This window comes from Schistocerca cancellata, chromosome 9 (genome assembly GCF_023864275.1).
Source record: "Schistocerca cancellata isolate TAMUIC-IGC-003103 chromosome 9, iqSchCanc2.1, whole genome shotgun sequence".
In the NCBI taxonomy this organism is placed as follows: Eukaryota; Metazoa; Arthropoda; class Insecta; order Orthoptera; family Acrididae; genus Schistocerca; species Schistocerca cancellata.
The window spans coordinates 150,698,011-150,716,457 of NC_064634.1; the positions used below are offsets into that span (position 1 = coordinate 150,698,011).

The 18,447-nt window shown below is 41.5% G+C and overlaps 1 protein-coding gene across 1 annotated transcript in view; it reads left to right on the forward strand.

The window, feature by feature from the left end:
* The window catches only part of LOC126101242 (histone-lysine N-methyltransferase PRDM7-like), a 95,451-nt gene that overhangs the window by 45,363 nt on the left and 31,641 nt on the right, over nt 1-18,447 (forward strand). The window contains exon 4 of the mRNA XM_049911930.1: nt 15,065-15,256. Within this exon, the coding sequence (XP_049767887.1) occupies nt 15,065-15,256 (192 nt within the window). The remainder of the gene's footprint in view (nt 1-15,064; nt 15,257-18,447) is intronic.

The window sequence follows — 18,447 nt, forward strand, 5'->3', positions numbered from 1 at the left end:
TGACCTTAGCAGTTTGGTCCCATGGGAATTCACATACGTTTGGACATTAGATTAATACTTGATCCATAGATTATGAATGTAACACTTTTGTAATGATGTGGAATGTGTCAGTTTAACAAAAAGTTTTGTTTTATTTAAAAGTTACGAATTTATATCTAAAAATTCATCTGTTGAGTAGGAGTAGTTGTCATTTGGAAAGTCTTTTAATTTGTTTTTAAATTTTAGTTGACTATCTATCAGACTTTTGATGCAATTTGGTAAGTGGCCAAAGATTTTTGTTGCAACATAATTCACCCTTTCTGTGCTAAAGTCAGATTTAACCCAAAGTAGTGAAGATCAGCCTTTCTCCCAGTACTGAAGCTATTCACATGTTGCTTTTGGATTGCGATGGTTATTAATAACAAATTTCATAAGGGAATATATATTGACAATAACCCTAATAGCATAAGTAGCTGAACTAAACATTTTAGCAGATCATCAATGTGTTTCTTCCACTTCAATCTCTCACCAACGCAGACAACCAAAAATTTGGAATATTCTGCGTTAGTTACAGACTTCTATTCCAGTTCTGTTTTTATTAATAATGTTGTGTTTCCTGTACAAAACTGTATATACTGTCTTTTATCAAAATTTAATGAGAGTCCATTTGCAGAGAACCGCTTAATAATTTTTTGGAAGACATTATTTACAATAAGGTGTTTTACAAGACAGAATTTGAAGGGGCCTTTAGTGAAGTGCCCTAAAAAATACAAAAACAAAATAAGCAGAACCTGCAGCAAATACGTATATCCGTTTCCAGGGCACACTCAAAAAAAAACTTCCAATAGCAGTAGGAAAACTTAAGGATCTGCCCACAATATATAAGAAACAGCCAGTTATGCAGATCATCATATATATTGCAGAATGAGTTTTTGCTCTGCAGTGAAGTGTGAGCTGATTTGAAACTTATTGACAGATGAAAACTGTGTGCCAGACTGGGACTAAACCTGGAATCTTTGCCTCTTAAATCAGTGTACACTCGCTGCAGAGTGAAAATTCATTCTGGGAACAATCCCCCCACAGGCTGTGGCTAAAAGACATGTCTCCATAATATTCTTTCTTCCCATTGTGCTAGTCCCAGAGATATACAGGAGAAATTTTGTGAAGTCTGGAGGATAGGAGGAGTGGTACTGGTAGAAGTAAAGGTGTGAAGTCAGGTCATGTGTCTTAGTTGAATAGCTCAGTCGGTGGATTACGTGCCCATGAGAGGTGAAGGTCCCAGGTTTGAGCACTGGTCCAGCACACAGTTTTAATCTGCCCTTATGGATACTATCATAGTTCACTGAGCAATGAGACTATGTGGTGCTGTGCCTGAGCTCAGGGTGGCTGTTCTTCTGGAAAACCTGGAATTTTCAGGGAATTACATTTTACCTGAAAAAATCAAGGAACTCTCAGGGAATTTCGTAAAACCTCACGGCATTTTGCGTTTTTAGCGTAGCCTTGAAATTGAAATTCACGGAGTTTTATAAATTAAAACTTTTAAAATACTTAACATCTCAAAGTATGTTAATTATATTGTCATTTAGAAGAAGGTGTAATTAGATGAATGACGAACACTAACTTAACAAAGGTTTATTCAGCACTTGCACGTAGAAGAGCACGGAGCGAACTGCCTCCGCCCAGAACACATGCAGTGTATTCACAGCTACAGAACATTCCATTACAATGATTCTTGACATTTGTGGAAACTTCTAGAATGTACTCGAACTGAATATAGAAATTAAAATTATACAGTCCAGGTAAGTTTTGAACTCACAACCCTTTGTGCAATAGTTTAGTATCATAACTACTACACCACGGCGCTACTTCGCTTCTGGTGCGACATTGCTCCCGCCTTAAAAGAACAGCATCTTGGTGTTATGTCCTCCTAGTCCTGTAACGAATCATCGGTCCTGGATACTCAGACTCCTGATGACTGATTCTCGCCCTGGCGATGATCTTCTTAGAACTTTTTTTGCCGCTGTGCTCTTCATCACCTTTCGGCTTGTTGCCTGTTGCTGGAGCTTCGAAATTGCCCTGGGTTACAGGGTCCTTATAGGGCTTCATTCGAAGGACTTGGACTGTACCTCTGATCTTTTGTCATGTGTTGGGGTCTAACTCTCCAGCTTCATAAGTAACATCAGGCAACTGTCTTACAACCTTATAATGTCGAAATTAGCGCCTGAGGAGCTTCTCAGAGAGACCCACCTTCCTAACAGGAGTGAAGATCCAGACAAGGTCACCTGGCTGGTAGAAAGCAGGACAGTGGGTCGCGTCATACCTTCGGTGATCATTTTCTTGAGCCTGCAGCATGCGGAGTCGAGGTAACTTCCAAGCTTCCTCAGCTTTGGTTAACACCTGGCTGATGTAGTCGTCACCCATGTCATCAGGATGTAATGAAAACTCAGTGTCCATCGTCGTCGTTGCCTCACGCCCATGCACCAGGAAAAATGGCGTAAATCTTGTTAAAGTGTTCAGCAAGCCCGTTAGTTTGCAGATGGTAGGCAGTTGTCATGTGATGAGTAATGTTGCGCCAATGGTTTATCTCTGTCACAAGGCTCAATTTAAAATCTTTCCCTCGATCTGTAATTAATGATCTTGGGGTACTGTGCTTTAATACAATGTCTTCCACAATAAATTTGGCTACCTTGGATGCTTTGACTGTTTTCACAGCTTTCGTAATGGCATAGCATGTCAGATAATCAGTGCAAACAATAATCCGTCTATTGCCACTAGCAGACATTGGAAATCGTCCAAGGAGGTCAATCCCAACATGCTGGAAAGGCATTTCGGCTGGCAGAGTTGGTATGAGCCGGCCAGGTGGTTTCTGGGGAACTGCCTTTCTCCTCTGGCACTCTCAACAGTGCAACACATAGTGACGGATGCTCCTAAATAAACCTGGCCAGAAAAATCGCGTGCGGATTCTATCGTATGTCTTAATAAATCCTAAATGTCCGACCTCAGGTGTGTCATGGAATTTCTGTAGAACATCTAAGTGCATGTGTTTAGGAATCACTGATAGCCACCTCTTTCCAAATGGATAAAAGTTTTTCTTACAAAGTAATACATTAACTACCTCTGACCAATTTAAGGCAAGCATAATTTGGCGTCATCCTTCTGCTCAACTGAGAGACCCTGGAGTGCAGCGAGACAGTCACTATCTTCATCAAAGTCTTGATGGTCTTGCACAGGGTTTCTTGACAGACAGTCAGCATCTTGGTGTTTTCTTCCACTTTTGTACATTATGGTAATGTCATAATCTTGAAGATGTAGTGCCCGCCTGGCAAGTCATCCTGTTGGATTCTTAAGACCAGTCAACCAACAAAGTGAATGATGGTCTGTAACAACTGTGAATGGCCTTCCATAGAGATACTGTAGAAACTTGCACATGGCCCAGATCACAGCAAGACATTCTCTTTCTGTAGTTGTGTAGTTTCTCTCAGCTTTTGTAAGTGTCCGAGAGGCATAGGCCGTAACCTTCTCTTTTTCCATCCGAAATTTGCACCAGAACAGCACCGATCCCGTACCCACTGGCATCTGTGTGTAGTTCTGTAGGTCCTCTCTCATCATAGAGACCAAGTAAAGGGTCAGTCACCAGAGCTTTTTGCAGCACATCGAAAGAATTGTGTTGAGCACCACCCCAGATAAATTTAGCATCATCTTTTAACAACTCTTGGAGCGGCCTGGCTTTGATACAAAAGTCTTTGGTAAAACAACGGTAATAAGAACATAATCCAAGGAAGCTTCTCACATCTCTAATACTTTCAGGAAAAGAAAATCCAGAATGGAATGTAACAATACCAGAGAAGGAAAGTTGCTACTGTAGTGGATATGCTGAGTCGTGATAGGCATAATAAAAAGATTTACACACTCATATCTTTTGGCCATTAAGGCCTTTGTCACCTGACAAAGCATCTCCGCTATATGGTGAATAGCAACTTCCCTTTCCTGGTATTGTTACTTTTAGGAATAGGAAATTCCATTATAGATCTCACCTTTCCTGTGTCTGGCTGCACACTTTTGTTTGACACAGGGTGTCCAAGTATTTTGATTTCTTTTGCTCCAAAGAGACACTTTCTGGGATTAAATTTTAGTCCGCCTTGTTGGAGACACTTAAGAGCAGCCCCGGTCTTTTTATATGTTTATTAAATGTCTCTGCCCACATTGTCCACTTCAGATGACTTAGAAGATTATCCATCATCCATTCTAAAGTTGCTGGTGCATTACATAAACCAAACGGCATTACCTTAAACTCATACAGGCCCTCAGGGGTGAAGAATGCAGTTTTCTCACGATCAGCCTCATCTACTTCAGTTTGCCAGTATCCCGAGTACATGTCCACGGTTGAGAAAAACTTAGCCCCCTTCAGACAATCTAGTGTGTTGTCAATTCGTGGAAGAGGGTAAACATCCTTTTTAGTTATGTTATTAAGCTTTCTGTAATCAACACAAAAGTGCCAACTGCCATCCTTCTTCCTGATGACGAGGTCCACTGGTGATGACAATAGGCTCTGCGACGGCTGAATGATGTCATTCATCATCATTTTCTCTACCTCATCGCAAATTATTCAATATTCTGTTGCTGACACACAGCATGCTCTCTGACTTATTGGTTGATGGTCTCCAGTACTAATTGGTGCTTCACCATCGATTTGTCTAATTTGCTCCTCACCTGTGAACTGAAGCATTCAGAGAACTCTTGAAGAATGGCAAGTAGCTTCTTCTGTTGTTCCTTGGTGAGATCTGGTGATAGTCGAGTTAGAAGATCTTGTCTCGTAGTGGTAGCGCTAATTTCACCCACAGACTCAGCATGGGAGATTTCTATGATGCTCAGCTGTTCCGCAGTTAATGGCTCAGCGTTTGCTACGCACATGCGTCTTGAAAGGATCTGCGGTTCTCGGCAACAGTTAACTATCCACAATTCGCCGAATCCGTTCTCAAAAAAGATGGCAGAGGCTGAGATGACCAAGTTATCCTTTAGTGATATGCTTCTCTTACATTCCACTACAAGATCCATGGGTTGATGTATGGCATGACACGTGACAGTTATCTTCATAGCGCTGACTCCAGGAATGATCACTTCATCCAGCACACACAGTCTCCACACGCTCAGGTGCGCACTTTCCTGTCCACAGTATCTCATCTCATCTAGCATAATCTTCAAGTGCCCACAATCTATAATTGCCTGATAAGCTTTCAAAAAGTCCCATCGGAGAATGACATCATGACTACACTCTTGTAAGACTTTGAATTCTAAGAGCTGTGTATGGCCACTTATACCCACATGAATGACACACCTTCCTGTAGGTTTTAAATATTTCCCATCAGCCACCTTCAGCAGAGGTGTTTTGTTGTCGACGAATATGGTTTTCTGCAACTGGCGACAGTACTTCTCCGAAATTACTGAATATGATGTTCCAGACTCCACAAAAGCTTGGGCTGGTCTGCCATGCATTAGGATATTGACATAGTTTCCTATCATTTTTGCAGTGGTTTCTCTTTGGCAACCCCACCTCCAAGGAAGGTTGCACCCTTTAGTTTTCCAGGTTGAGGCGGCTAGGTGATCGGTTGGAGCTTCTAAATGGCGATGGAGACCTTGATAGATGTGTTGGAGAGCGTCCTTTCCAGTGGCTAGCGTGCAGCGATGGTGACCTACGTTGTCCTGCACCCACACCTTCTCGTTCATCTTCATCATCCCGGAGTTGTCGTCGGCTAAGATCGGTCTGCTGTCTTCTGACATGGGCGTCATCAAATATCCACTGCCTTTCTCAACAATAGCACACCACATATTCAGGTTTTCCGCAGTGGAAACATCCTGTTTGGTTATCCTGCGTCACCCAGATGTCAGTCTTCCTTGGTGCCCAAACAGGTTCCTCATGCGGCATTGTACGGATGTTACTCCGCCTGGGTCACAACTTTTTCACTGTTTTAAAGGGAAATGAAGGACGAGAGGTTGAGTTCAATGTCTGTTCCACTTCCTCCCTTATGACCTCTTGAAGCATCTGGGTTTTTTGCTCGCCATGAAATCCAAGTGCCTTCTGAACTTCCTCTCACAGTATCTGATGAAGAACACGTGCGAAATAAGTTGCTTCCTCTGTCACAGACATCTATACGACGTTTGGAAACCATTCAAACTTCTTGTGTGTAATTCTTTTTTGATGCATTGTCTCGACATACTGGCACCATTTTATGTTGTCTGCTGTCGAAACCTCCTTCAGGAGTAGGGCTTGATATATGTCCTCAGTAACACCGTCCATGAGATGTTCAACCTTATCTTCCTCCTTCATTCTAGGATCCACTATTTTGCACAGCTCCAAAATGTCTTGAATGTAGGATGCTGTAGTTTCTCCTGGATGCTGTGCTCTGCACTTCATCTTCAGCCTTGCACTTCTGTTGTTGTGTGTCACCGAAATACTTGCGCAGTTCTGCCTGGAATACTTCCCAGCTTGTGAATGTCTCCTCGTCTCGTACCATTGCTTGACAGTGCCCTCCAAGTAGAAAAATACGTTAGCCAAACACACGGTGTCATCCCATTTGTTAAATTTGGCTATATACTTATATACCTTCAGCCACTTGTTTGGATCTTGGCAATCATCACCAGAAAACCCAGAAGGATGTTGCATGTGGTGGCACACAGTTGCTGTCATCGTAACGTCCTCATCTATTTCTGTCTCTGATAGATTGCGATCTGTTGAACATGGCTCGAACTCAGGTTTCTCGCTACATATATGGTGGCTCTGTCATGGCATGATGGGAGCCACTGTGTTGTCAATAATGTGCACTATCACAATTTCCAATACCCAGCATCTCCACCACAATAATTTCATGTAGAAGAAGGCGTAATTAGATGAATGACAAACGCTAACTTCACTAACTTGACTTACCAAATGAAAGTGCTGGCAGGTCGACAGACACACAAATGAACACAAACATACACACAAAATTCAAGCTTTCGCAACAAACTGTTGCCTCATCAGGAAAGAGGGAAGGAGAGGGAAAGACGAAAGGATGTGGGTTTTAAGGGAGAGGGTAAGGAGTCATTCCAGTCCCGGGAGCGGAAAGACTTGCCTTAGGGGGGAAAAAAGGACGGGTATACACTCGCGCGCGCGCACACACACACACATATCCATCCACACATATACAGACACAAGCAGACATATTTAAAGACAAAGAGTTTGGGCAGAGATGTCAGTTGAGGCAGAAGTGCAGAGGCAAAGATGTTGTTGAATGACAGGTGAGGTATGAGTGGCGGCAACTTGAAATTAGCAGAGATTGAGGCCTGGTGGATAACGGGAAGAGAGGATATATTGAAGAGCAAGTTCCCATCTCCGGAGTTCGGATAGGTTGGTGTTAGTGGGAAGTATCCAGATAACCCGGACGGTGTAACACTGCGCCAAGATGTGCTAGCCATGCACCAAGGCATGTTTAGCCACAGGGTGATCCTCATTACCAGCAAACACTGTCTGCCTGTGTCCATTCATGCGAATGGACAGTTTGTTGCTGGTCATTCCCACATAGAATGCATCACAGTGTAGGCAGGTCAGTTGGTAGATCACGTGGGTGCTTTCACACGTGGCTCTGCCTTTGATTGTGTACACCTTCCGGGTTACAGGACTGGAGTAGGTGGTGGTGGGACGGTGCATGGGACAGGTTTTACACCGGGGGCGGTTACAAGGGTAGGAGCCAGAGGGTAGGGAAGGTGGTTTGGGGATTTCGTAGGGATGAACTAAGAGGTTACGAAGGTTAGGTGGACGGCGGAAAGACACTCTTGGTGGAGTGGGGAGGATTTCATGAAGGATGGATCTCATTTCAGGGCAGGATTTGAGGAAGTCGTATCCCTGCTGGAGAGCCACATTCAGAATCTGATCCAGTCCCGGAAAGTATCCTGTCACAAGTGGGGCACTTTTGTGGTTCTTCTGTGGGAGGTTCTGGGTTTGAGAGGATGAGGAAGTGGCTCTGGTTATTTGCTTCTGTACCAGGTCTGGAGGGTAGTTGCGGGATGCGAAAGCTGTTGTCAGGTTGTTGGTGTAATGCTTCAGGGATTCCGGACTGGAGCAGATTCGTTTGCCACGAAGACCTAGGCTGTAGGGAAGGGACCGTTTGATGTGGAATGGGTGGCAACTGTCGTAATGGAGGTACTGTTGCTTGTTGGTGGGTTTGATGTGGACGGACGTGTGAAGCTGGCCATTGGACAGGTGAAGGTCAACATCAAGGAAAGTGGCATGTTATTTAGAGTAGGACCAGGTGAATCTGATGGAACCAAAGGAGTTGAGGTTGGAGAGGAAATTCTGGAGTTCTTCTTCACTGTGAGTCCAGATCATGAAGATGTCATCAATAAATCTGTACCAAACTTTGGGTTGGCAGGCCTGGGTAACCAAGAAGGCTTCCTCTAAGCGACCCATGAATAGGTTGGCGTACGAGGGGGGCCATCCTGGTACCCATGGCTGTTCCCTTTAATTGTTGGTATGTCTGGTTTTCAAAAGTGAAGAAGTTGTGGGTCAGGATGAAGCTGGCTAAGGTAATGAGGAAAGAGGTTTTAAGTAGCGTGGCAGGTGATCGGCGTGAAAGGAAGTGCTCCATCGCAGCGAGGCCCTGGACGTGCGGGATATTTGTGTATAAGGAAGTGGCATCAATGGTTACAAGGATGGTTTCTGGGGGTAACGGACTGGGTAAGGATTCCAGGAATGACTCCTTACCCTCTCCCTTAAAACCCACGTCCTTTAGTCTTTCCCTCTCCTTCCCTCTTTCCTGATGAGGCAACCATTGGTTGCGAAAGCTTGAATTTTGTGTGTATGTTTGTGTGTCTATCGACCTGCCAGCGCTTTTGTTTGGTAAGTCTCATCATCTTTATTTTTAGATATATTTTTCCCACGTGGAATGTTTCCCTCTATTATATTCATATCATAAAGTATATACAGCTATAGAACATTCCAGTACAATGATTCTTGACATTTTTGGATACTTCTAGAATGTACTTGAACCGAATATAGAAATTAAAATTGTACAGTCCAGGTGAGTTTTGAACTCACGACCCTTCATGCCTTCTGCCGCGACAATATGAATATCATTCCTTTTGAATTATCAATGTATGAAAACTGGTTGAACTACTGATTATGACTGGTACATAGCTCATCTGAGAGAAAAGAGGAGGACTTTGTTGTAGCTTGAAGATTCCTGTGGATTGGTTGTTTGTTTACTGTTTTATTGTTCATCCAATATTTTGTTTGTAGTTTATAATGTTTATTTTGAAGCAATAACATTTGAATTATTATCCAGTATGTATGATCTAGTCTATGTCCTAAAATTTTTAAATGCAGTAACAGTCAATCGGATGCTAGTTCATTCCATAAATTACCATAGTTGATTTTTAAGTCTCTGTGGAACATTCAATCATCTTTACCTCAAAACAAATATAATATGCATTCATTCTTTTGGCATAAAAGGAACAAAATGATTTCAGTTTGCAGTTGAAGTTAATTTTATTATCCATTAAATTATTTAAGCTACTAGGTAAATAATCGAAGGATCTTATGGCAGCTTACCTGGTACCTTCCTGAGCTACATTAAGTCAGTGACTGATAGTGTTAATCATTTCTCCTTCTGTTATTATACACTGTCCGGTCACATTAACGTGACCACTCATCAGAACCCTGAATAACCATGCTTTGCAGTGTGGACCGCCATGAGATGTGCAAAAAGAGTGTTGATGAGGTTCTGGAAGACACTTCCGGATGTAGAGCAATGTTCATTGCAGTGCCGTGAGCAGCTGCACTAGGTTTCTCAGTTGAGAATCCGTAATGCGAACAGTCTGATTGAGATAGTCCCACAGATTATTAATTGGACTTAAATCTGTGGAGTAGTTTCGTGACCAGGGGACTACAGTAAACTCATACTGGTGCTTTTTGAACCATGCACACGCACTGCGAGCTTTGTGGCACATTGCATTGTCCTTCTGGTACATGCCAGTGTGCTGAGGAAAAACAAACTGCATGTAGCGGTGGACATGGTCACCAATGCTAGACGCATACTTGTATTTATCCATTGTGCCTTCAAGGATGACTAGATCACCCAGGGGATGCCATTAAAACATTCCCCATACCAAAACACACTGTCCTTCGGCCTGCATCCTTCTGAAAATTGTTGCACGGCCATACACACCAATGGCCATCTGTCTAACAGAGCATAAAATGCAATTCATCTAAAGGTCACCTGTTGCCACTTGTAGAACGCTGAATTGTGGTATTGGCATGGAAATTGCAGCCTACATTGCTGATGAACAGCTCTCAGCATTGGTGCATGAACCAGGCGTCTGCTGTGAGGACCAGGTGCAACCAAGTTCGCTGAACAGTTATTTAGGAGATACTGGTGGTGGCCCCTAGGTTCATCTGAGCAATTAGTTGCTCAACAGTTGCATGTCTATTCACCTGTACACATCGCCACAGCCATCCTTCACTCCTGTCGTCTGTAGCCTGTGGTGCACCACAATTGTCTCAGTACTGGTTTTAGATAGTGCCATTTTGCCGTCCACAGTGTATTTTAACCATGGCATCATACAAAAACAGTTTACAAACTTCGCCATTTCAGAAGTGTTTCCCGACTTGGCCCAAAAGCCAATGATCATGACCTTTAGGATATCAGATAAATTGCTCCATTTCTGCCTTATGACAATGACCTTGCTGGTTGCCATTTCCCCCAGACATGCTATATATACCGTACATTGCTAGTGCTGCTACGTGCCGTGTGTGAGTGGTTATTGCACATTGATGTTGAACATAGGCGGTGGTCACATTAATGTGACATGACCATGTATTTACGACTATTGCTGTGGCTGATTGTTTATTGACAACTGACTTCGTAAGAGAGTAAATGTACTGTCACATTGTTGCCAGACCAAACTATTTGAAGACTTGTCTACAGGAGATACCACACATTATGTTTATTGCACACTTCTGTGCAACTTATTCTTTTTTCCTCGATGACGACTTATCTGATTATATGATGCTAAGGAAAAGTAAGTCAGCTTTTTTACATTTTCGTCTCCAAGATCGGGTGATGTGTATAACACAAAAGTAACAGCACTTGTATGTTTAAGGTGATATGTAATATGTTACTTCCAGTTCACTCCTACAAATTTAGACTGTTGTGTTCATTTAATAATTTACCCTTGTACTTTATTTGTAATGGTGTGGTAAGGCATTGTGCAGCACTGAACTGCATATGCTGTGTTTTACATAAATTCAGTGACTTGCAGAGAACAGTTATCAATTTTCAGGAAAATGTTAGTTACATTATGTGTTGAATTTACTGCATTAGGTTTGTTTATAATACTTCCATCGTCAGCAAGGCAGAACTAATTCTGCTCCTTGGATATATGATGGCAGATAAAAAAAAAAAGAAGAATAGTGAATCCATTATTTATTCCTGTGTTATACCTGTAGTGATTATGCTCCATCCTGAGGATGCTGTTTGATTGTGTACATTCCCTGAGTTTCCTAATGTTGCACTGTGCATCCTTTAGGTTATGTAAGATGAAAGCTAGTTGCTGGCAACACCCAATTACCATAAATTTGAACTTCTCCAGGAGAATACAGTGAGCTACACAGTTAAATGCTTATGACAAGTCATGGAAAACACCAGTTGGCAATAATTTGTCATTCAAATTTTGTAATATCTGATGACACAATACTTCTTGTAACATGTAATCTGTCCTTTGGTGTTTCAGAATGAATATTGAGGTTTCAAGGCTTTGTAGCATTTATCACGTCCAACTTGTGATTACAAACAATACATCAAATGAATGAGCAAGACAAGTATGTTTTTCTTACAAGTGTTCAATGGGAGCACCATTCATCAGTCGTATGACACACATCGGGTCTCCCAAACATTAATCAACATGTCTGATGTGATTGTTACAACAACTGCTTCAGTCCTGTTTCTAAAGTCTGGTATACCAGCTGGTACTAGACGCACATAAATGTGATTCTGCATGAAACCCCAGATGTAAAAATCACATGTTGTCAGACTGCATGAGTGTGAAGGTCATGCTGAAACAGTTCTGTGACATGGCCCCTTGCAGCCAGTCAAGCAGACAGTTACAACTCTGCTTAACCAGTCGGGTACTGAGTTATGCCAGTGAGGCAGTGCACCATCCTACTGCCAAATAAAATATGGTGCCTCAGTTTCTTCCAATTGAAGAAATAACCATAGTTCTAGTGCATCAAGATAAGAAATGCCAGTTATAGTTGCTTCGCAGAAAAAGTGAGGCCCATAAACTTTCCCCAGAGGAGGACACAAAAACCATTCAATTTGGGGAAGTATTGTTGCAACTGTGCCATCTTGTGGGGATTTGCTGAGCCCCAGATACACACATTGTGTGTGTTCACATTTCCACTTACTTGAAATGTTGATTTATCACCGAAGACGATACGACCCAGGAAATCCTCATCATGTAGCAACATTTTGTTTGCAGCTGTTAGAAGTTCTAAAGCCTACAGACTGTGGTTTACGTGGCAACTTTTCAAATGATAAGGTGTACAAACAACAGTTTGAGTTAGTCTTTCATTTGATGTGCTGTCTGCATTTGTAAGTTGAATGTGATAAATGCTACAAATCTCCAAAACCACAATATTCAATTTGAAACACCTGGTATTATGTAACACAAAGCCAAAGGGTTCAATTAAGTGTTCTTTTCATTACTCTTATTGATTGCAATTAGCAGGCTCTCAACTGCTTTGTAGTTGATTTTGATACAAAGCCAAATTGATTTCGATTAGTAACATATTTCTTTACAAAGGCTGCATACCTATTAATGTACACAGTGCTCTATTCTTGATGTAACTGGGATGTTTGATATGGACTTGTAGTTAATTTGGTATGTCTCTGTCACTCTGTATGTACTGGAAATGTAAAAGTTATTTTAAGGTATTCTGGGAAAGATTTCTTTAGTTGCTGAAACCATAGCTCACTGTATTTCACTTTCATCGGTATTGTTTTGTGTGCTTCGCACTCCGATGATTCCTCCCTCCCTTTCTGTCTCCCCCCACCCCTCAAATGCCCCTTCCACACTCTACCTTGGAGGCAGCATTTCAGCATATTAGTTGTCATTACTGTGTGGTGCAAGAGAGCTTGCACAGTTTACGAAATACTCAATGAGAGCATGACAGTTGTTTGGGATGATGTATCTTGCAGTAATCATGTTTAACTTTTTATTGTGTTCCAGGTTGCTTTACATGCAGGCATTTTTATAATTCAAGATATACTCTCAGTTTGCTTTGCATTCGAGCTGTTTGCTTCTTGATTATTGTGTCTTTTAAGTTTGTATGTTACTTACATGTCATCCTCATTAAGGGTGTTAGTGACTGCATTTGGACCTCTCCTTTGCTTTTCTTTCCTTATTTCTTCAGTTTTGCATTTCTGGTAGTATGCACAATGTTCTATTTACATTAAAAAAGGATAAGCTGATTTAGAAGTAATTGTAGGTTTGGATTTGAGTAGATTAGTGTTATTTGTAACTGGTAATGTAGATTACGGAAGTAGCCTGCAACAGCTGCTTTATCTGTTCGTGTGTAACTTTTCTTATTCTACATCCCTGAAGGTTCTGTGTAATGATGCAATTTACAGAATAGCATGAATGAATGAATGAATGAATGAATGAATGAATGAATCATACGATCTATTTCCATACTGTGTTCAGCTGTAATGATTTTGTCACCTGTTGCACTCTCTCTCTCTCTCTCTCTCTCTCTCTCTCTCTCTCTCTCTCTCTCTCTCTCTCTCTCTCCCCCCCCCCCCCCCCCCCCTCTCCCGACAATCATGACTTATTTACTGATTCTTTATTTGGTATCTGACAGATGGTATTCTAAATGCATCTCTTGCCTTCATACTGTATGTTATGACCGAGCAAGGTTGTGCAGTGGGAAGCAGATAAAACTCTCATTTCGGGGAATGACTGTTCGAAGTCATGTCCAGCCCTCTAGGTATAGATTTTCCATGGTTTCCATAATTTGCTCCAGGTAAGTGCTGGGATGGTTCTTTTGAAAGGGCATGACCAATTTCCATATCCATCTGTGAGACAATCCAAGCCTGTGCTCTGTCTTGGATGACCTCAATTTTGATGGAACATTAAACCCTAATCTTCCTTCTATGCTTCATGCACAAATTTCCTATGTATATTTCTGTGTACGACTGGATGTGCCATTTTTATGTAGTAACTCAAGAGTTGAATGAGAACATCTCCAATGCTCTCCCATATTGTCAGACAATTTGTTTGCTCATCTACCGTATATTTTCAGCATGATACAACCCTACAATAGTCATATTCTTCTGCCTGTAGCCTGCTTAAATGGGCTGGATTAGTTTCCCTTAACACTTCCTTGAGATAATGTTGTTTTATGGTACTTCATTAACTGATTGAGAGCACTTTCATAGAGCCACATTTCTCCCTTGCAGAAGTTTTTGCCAGTTCTAAGGAATATTTCTATTATATGATCTGTTTGTGAATTTAATACTTTACTCTTCTTGATTCACTGTTGACTCATCACTTTCAATTGATCAAATCGCAACACTTTACTTTTTTGGCAATAGCATTTCAGTGTATTAATAATTATATCTTCAATGACTAGTGTGTTAGAGCTAGATGGTAGGTATATTATGTTGCTGTTGTCCCAAAAGCATTTATCTGCTATTAACCAATGTCAGTAGGGTACTGTATTTTATTATATTGTTTACAGGCCTGCAGATATATTTTTCTTTCTTGATAAATAAGATCCAAATAATTACTTCTTTTCGTTTTAGTCCATGTTGTGTAGTGATAAAAATATTTTGCATAAAATGTGGTCTATGGCATACATTCTGTATCAGTGCTATAATATGTTAAGCAAAACATATATTATGTTTTACCTACTTCTCAAAATTCCAAATATTGTAAGGTGAAAACTAAACTCAATTGCTCAAGTGCCTTGCCAGTAAAATTTACACATTCCACATTTGCCTTAATAAAAATGGTTAGTTATTGGTTATTTATGTGTAAAATTTTTGTAATATTTCAGGTTCCAATGTACCCCTTAGACCCAGAAAGAGCAGCAAAAACGTTACCTAGTATCTTCCGAATAGGACCATCTTCAATACGAAAAGCAGGTTTGGGTGTGTGGACAACTACTTCACTTTCGCCACGTACAGTATTAGGACCTTTTGAAGGATCTCTTACTGATACTGCTAATGACGAAAGTTATTGTTGGTTGGTATGTATATAGTACAACTCCTGTAACTAATATGACAATTAATTGATCATTTTAAACTGCAGGCTTAATTATTGAAAGAAGTATTTCTGTCTTAAATGTCATCAGATTCAGGGGCAGATTTACATATAGGCCTACTGAGCACGGGCCTAGGGCGGCACCTTAAGGGGAGTGGCATTTTTTGCTCTGTACTCATTTTAACCTTTGCAGTTTTAAAATAACTGCACTTTCAACGACAAAATTTTTTAATATTATTAAACAGCATGCTAGTTTAAATAAGCCTTAAGAACAAAATTTGAAAATACAACCTTGGTAACTGAATGGAAATTGAACATTAGGTTTCTGTCATGGTATTATCTTTATGATTGTTCAAAATATTTTGAAGTAAGCTGTCAGGACAGTAAACTACAATACAAAGTTTGAAACGTTATTATTCCAAGAATGTTGTTGGCTTCTACTTAATTGTACCATATTTTCCCCATGAAAATACTGGAACCCCTTGAAAAGCTGTGATCAACCAATCAGCAGTTTCTTAAATACTGTAACATGTATGGTCCTCAGTATGTAAAACACGACTCTCCTTAAATTTCTTGTAGAAATTACGAGGAAGTATAAAGTCAACCCTCCATTACTGTAATTAATGTGAAAGCTCTGTGGTCTTCAGTATCTAAGCTTTGATTTAATGATACCCATTTAACAAAAATGTTGATACTGGGAATGTCTTACATTTTTAAACACATGTTTATACGAAAAGAAAATAAGCAGAATATCTAATAATATGTGAAATACACTTAACAACAGTTTAAAAATTTTATTTATTTATATACATAGCTATATCTAAAAAGAAAGATGATGAGACTTACCAAACAAAAGCGCTGGCAGGTCGATAGACACACAAACAAACACACAAAACTCTAGCTTTCGCAACCAACGGTTGCCTCATCAGGAAAGAGGGAAGGAGAGGGAAAGACAAAAGGATTTGGGTTTTAAGGGAGAGGGTAAGGAGTCATTCCAATCCCGGGAGCGGAAAGACTTACCTTAGGGGGAAAAAAGGACAGGTATACACTCGCGCACACACACATATCCATCCGCATATACACAGACACAAGCAGACATTTGTAAAGGCCTTTGCCCAGCCATTCCTATATTTACCTCCCTCACTATCTTAGTGTGTGATTCTGGATATCCCAATGAGATACAGTTTTTACCAGTTTTAAGTCTGTATGCCCCAGCTGCTGCCTCCATCTTCAACCAAAGGTGTAGTGGAGACATGTCCAGCCAGCATGGCTTCCATCCCAGCTGTTGGTGCGCTGCTGATTCCACCTGTTATGGCTAAGCGGGCAGGTCTCTGCACCTTAGCAAGCTCCTTAGCTGCAACCTGCTCTTCTACCTTCTTCCACCACACTATAGCCCTATAGGAAATCCTAGGTCTAACCACCGTGGTGTATATCCACGGTGTATCTCAGGGACTTAACCCCAGTTTTTACCACAAGCCCTCCTGGTACTCACTAGAGTACCATTTGCCTTGGTGCAGGTACTCTTAATGTGAGGGGTCCATTTTAGTTTCTCATCTAAGGTTACCTCTAGATATTTCACTATCCCCTTCACAGGTAGAGTTTCATTGAAGAGCTTTAGATTGCAATTTGAGTGTTGGATACGCCTCCTCGTGAATGGCACCACATCAGTCTTCTTAGGATTAACCCTTAGATCCTGTCCAATGCACCAGTCTTGCACCTTGTGCCTTATTTCTAACTGTGTCAGTAAATTTGCCAAGTATTACTATGACAAGGTCATCTGCATATCCTTGGCAGAAGCATAGTCTGGAATTTAGTTGCTCAATGAGTTTGTTCACCACTAGATTCCACTATAAAGGGGGCAGAGCTCCTCCTCATGGTAGCCTCTACCTTCCTTCCACTAAGCATGGCCATGGTCCACTTACATATAGTGGTCCCTAGGTCATGCACCTCTGCTGCCCTTACCATGGAATCAAAGGTCATGTTACTTAAGGCACCCTTGATGTCCAGGGAGATGCAGAGGGCTATGTCTTGGAAGGGAAGTGTTTTCACCAACCTCCCAATGAGGTTATGGAGAGCTGTCTCACATGATTTACCTGGTTGTAATGCGGAGGGGCCCTAATTATCCTCCTCTCGCCAACGTATACATTAACCAGTTTTCCATTGTTTTGAGAATTCAGGAGGACAGTCTGATTGGTCTCTTATCATTGGCCTTGGTATGGTCAGTTCTCCATGGCTTTGGAATGAAGACAACCTTCACTACCCTCCAAGCATTGGGAATAATTCCTAGCGCTAGGCTAACACTGAATAACCTGCACAGGACTCTCATGAGATTCTCTCCCACCTGTTGCAGAAGAGCTGGAAAGATTCCATCTGGGACAGGTGACTTGAACGGTTGGAATGTTCCCACCATCCATTGGACTTCATTGAAGTCCACACACTCCTTGGCCAATTCCCAGTCCTCTCTTCGAGTGCCTGAGAATCATTGTCTCTCCGGGATCACATTCTGGTCTGTGTTGTCCGGCAGAGCACAGTGAGTAAAGTGAGTTTTGAGGAGCAGTTCCAGTGTCTCATGTGCTGTCTTTGTATATTCCCCATCATCCTACCTCAATGTACCTCCTAGACTGGTTAGTATTCTAGTGAGAATCCTGTGAAGTTTGGCTTGAGCAGCCATGCTCTCCACTTCCTCACAGAATGCCTTCCAGGATGCCTCCTTTGCTTGTCTAATTGCAAGGTTGTAGTTTACAAGGGCCTCACAATATTTTGCCCATTGTCCTTTATGTCTCGCAAGGTTAAACAGTCTTCATACCTGTTTTCTTTGCATTTCCAAGTTATTATTCCACCAAGGCATGCTCCTATTTGTGCACATCATGTTGATTGTGCAGTTGTCCTGATATGAGGTCACTATGGCAGAGGTAACAGCCTCTGCTACTTCCTCAAACTTGACTGGATTCCTTATTGAGGTTTTAGTATCCCTCAAGCTTAAGTCAAGGTCCCTCCTGTAGGTCTCCCAGTCTGTTTTCCTGGGATTCCTATAGGTCATGGTCTGTCTGATTCCCATTTCCATCTTGAATTTAATATATGTGTGATCTGATGAGAATGGCTCTAATGCCACATGCCATTGTTTGACATAGCTGTCCATCATCAGGAAACCAAAGGTTATGTCAATTACTTGTTCCC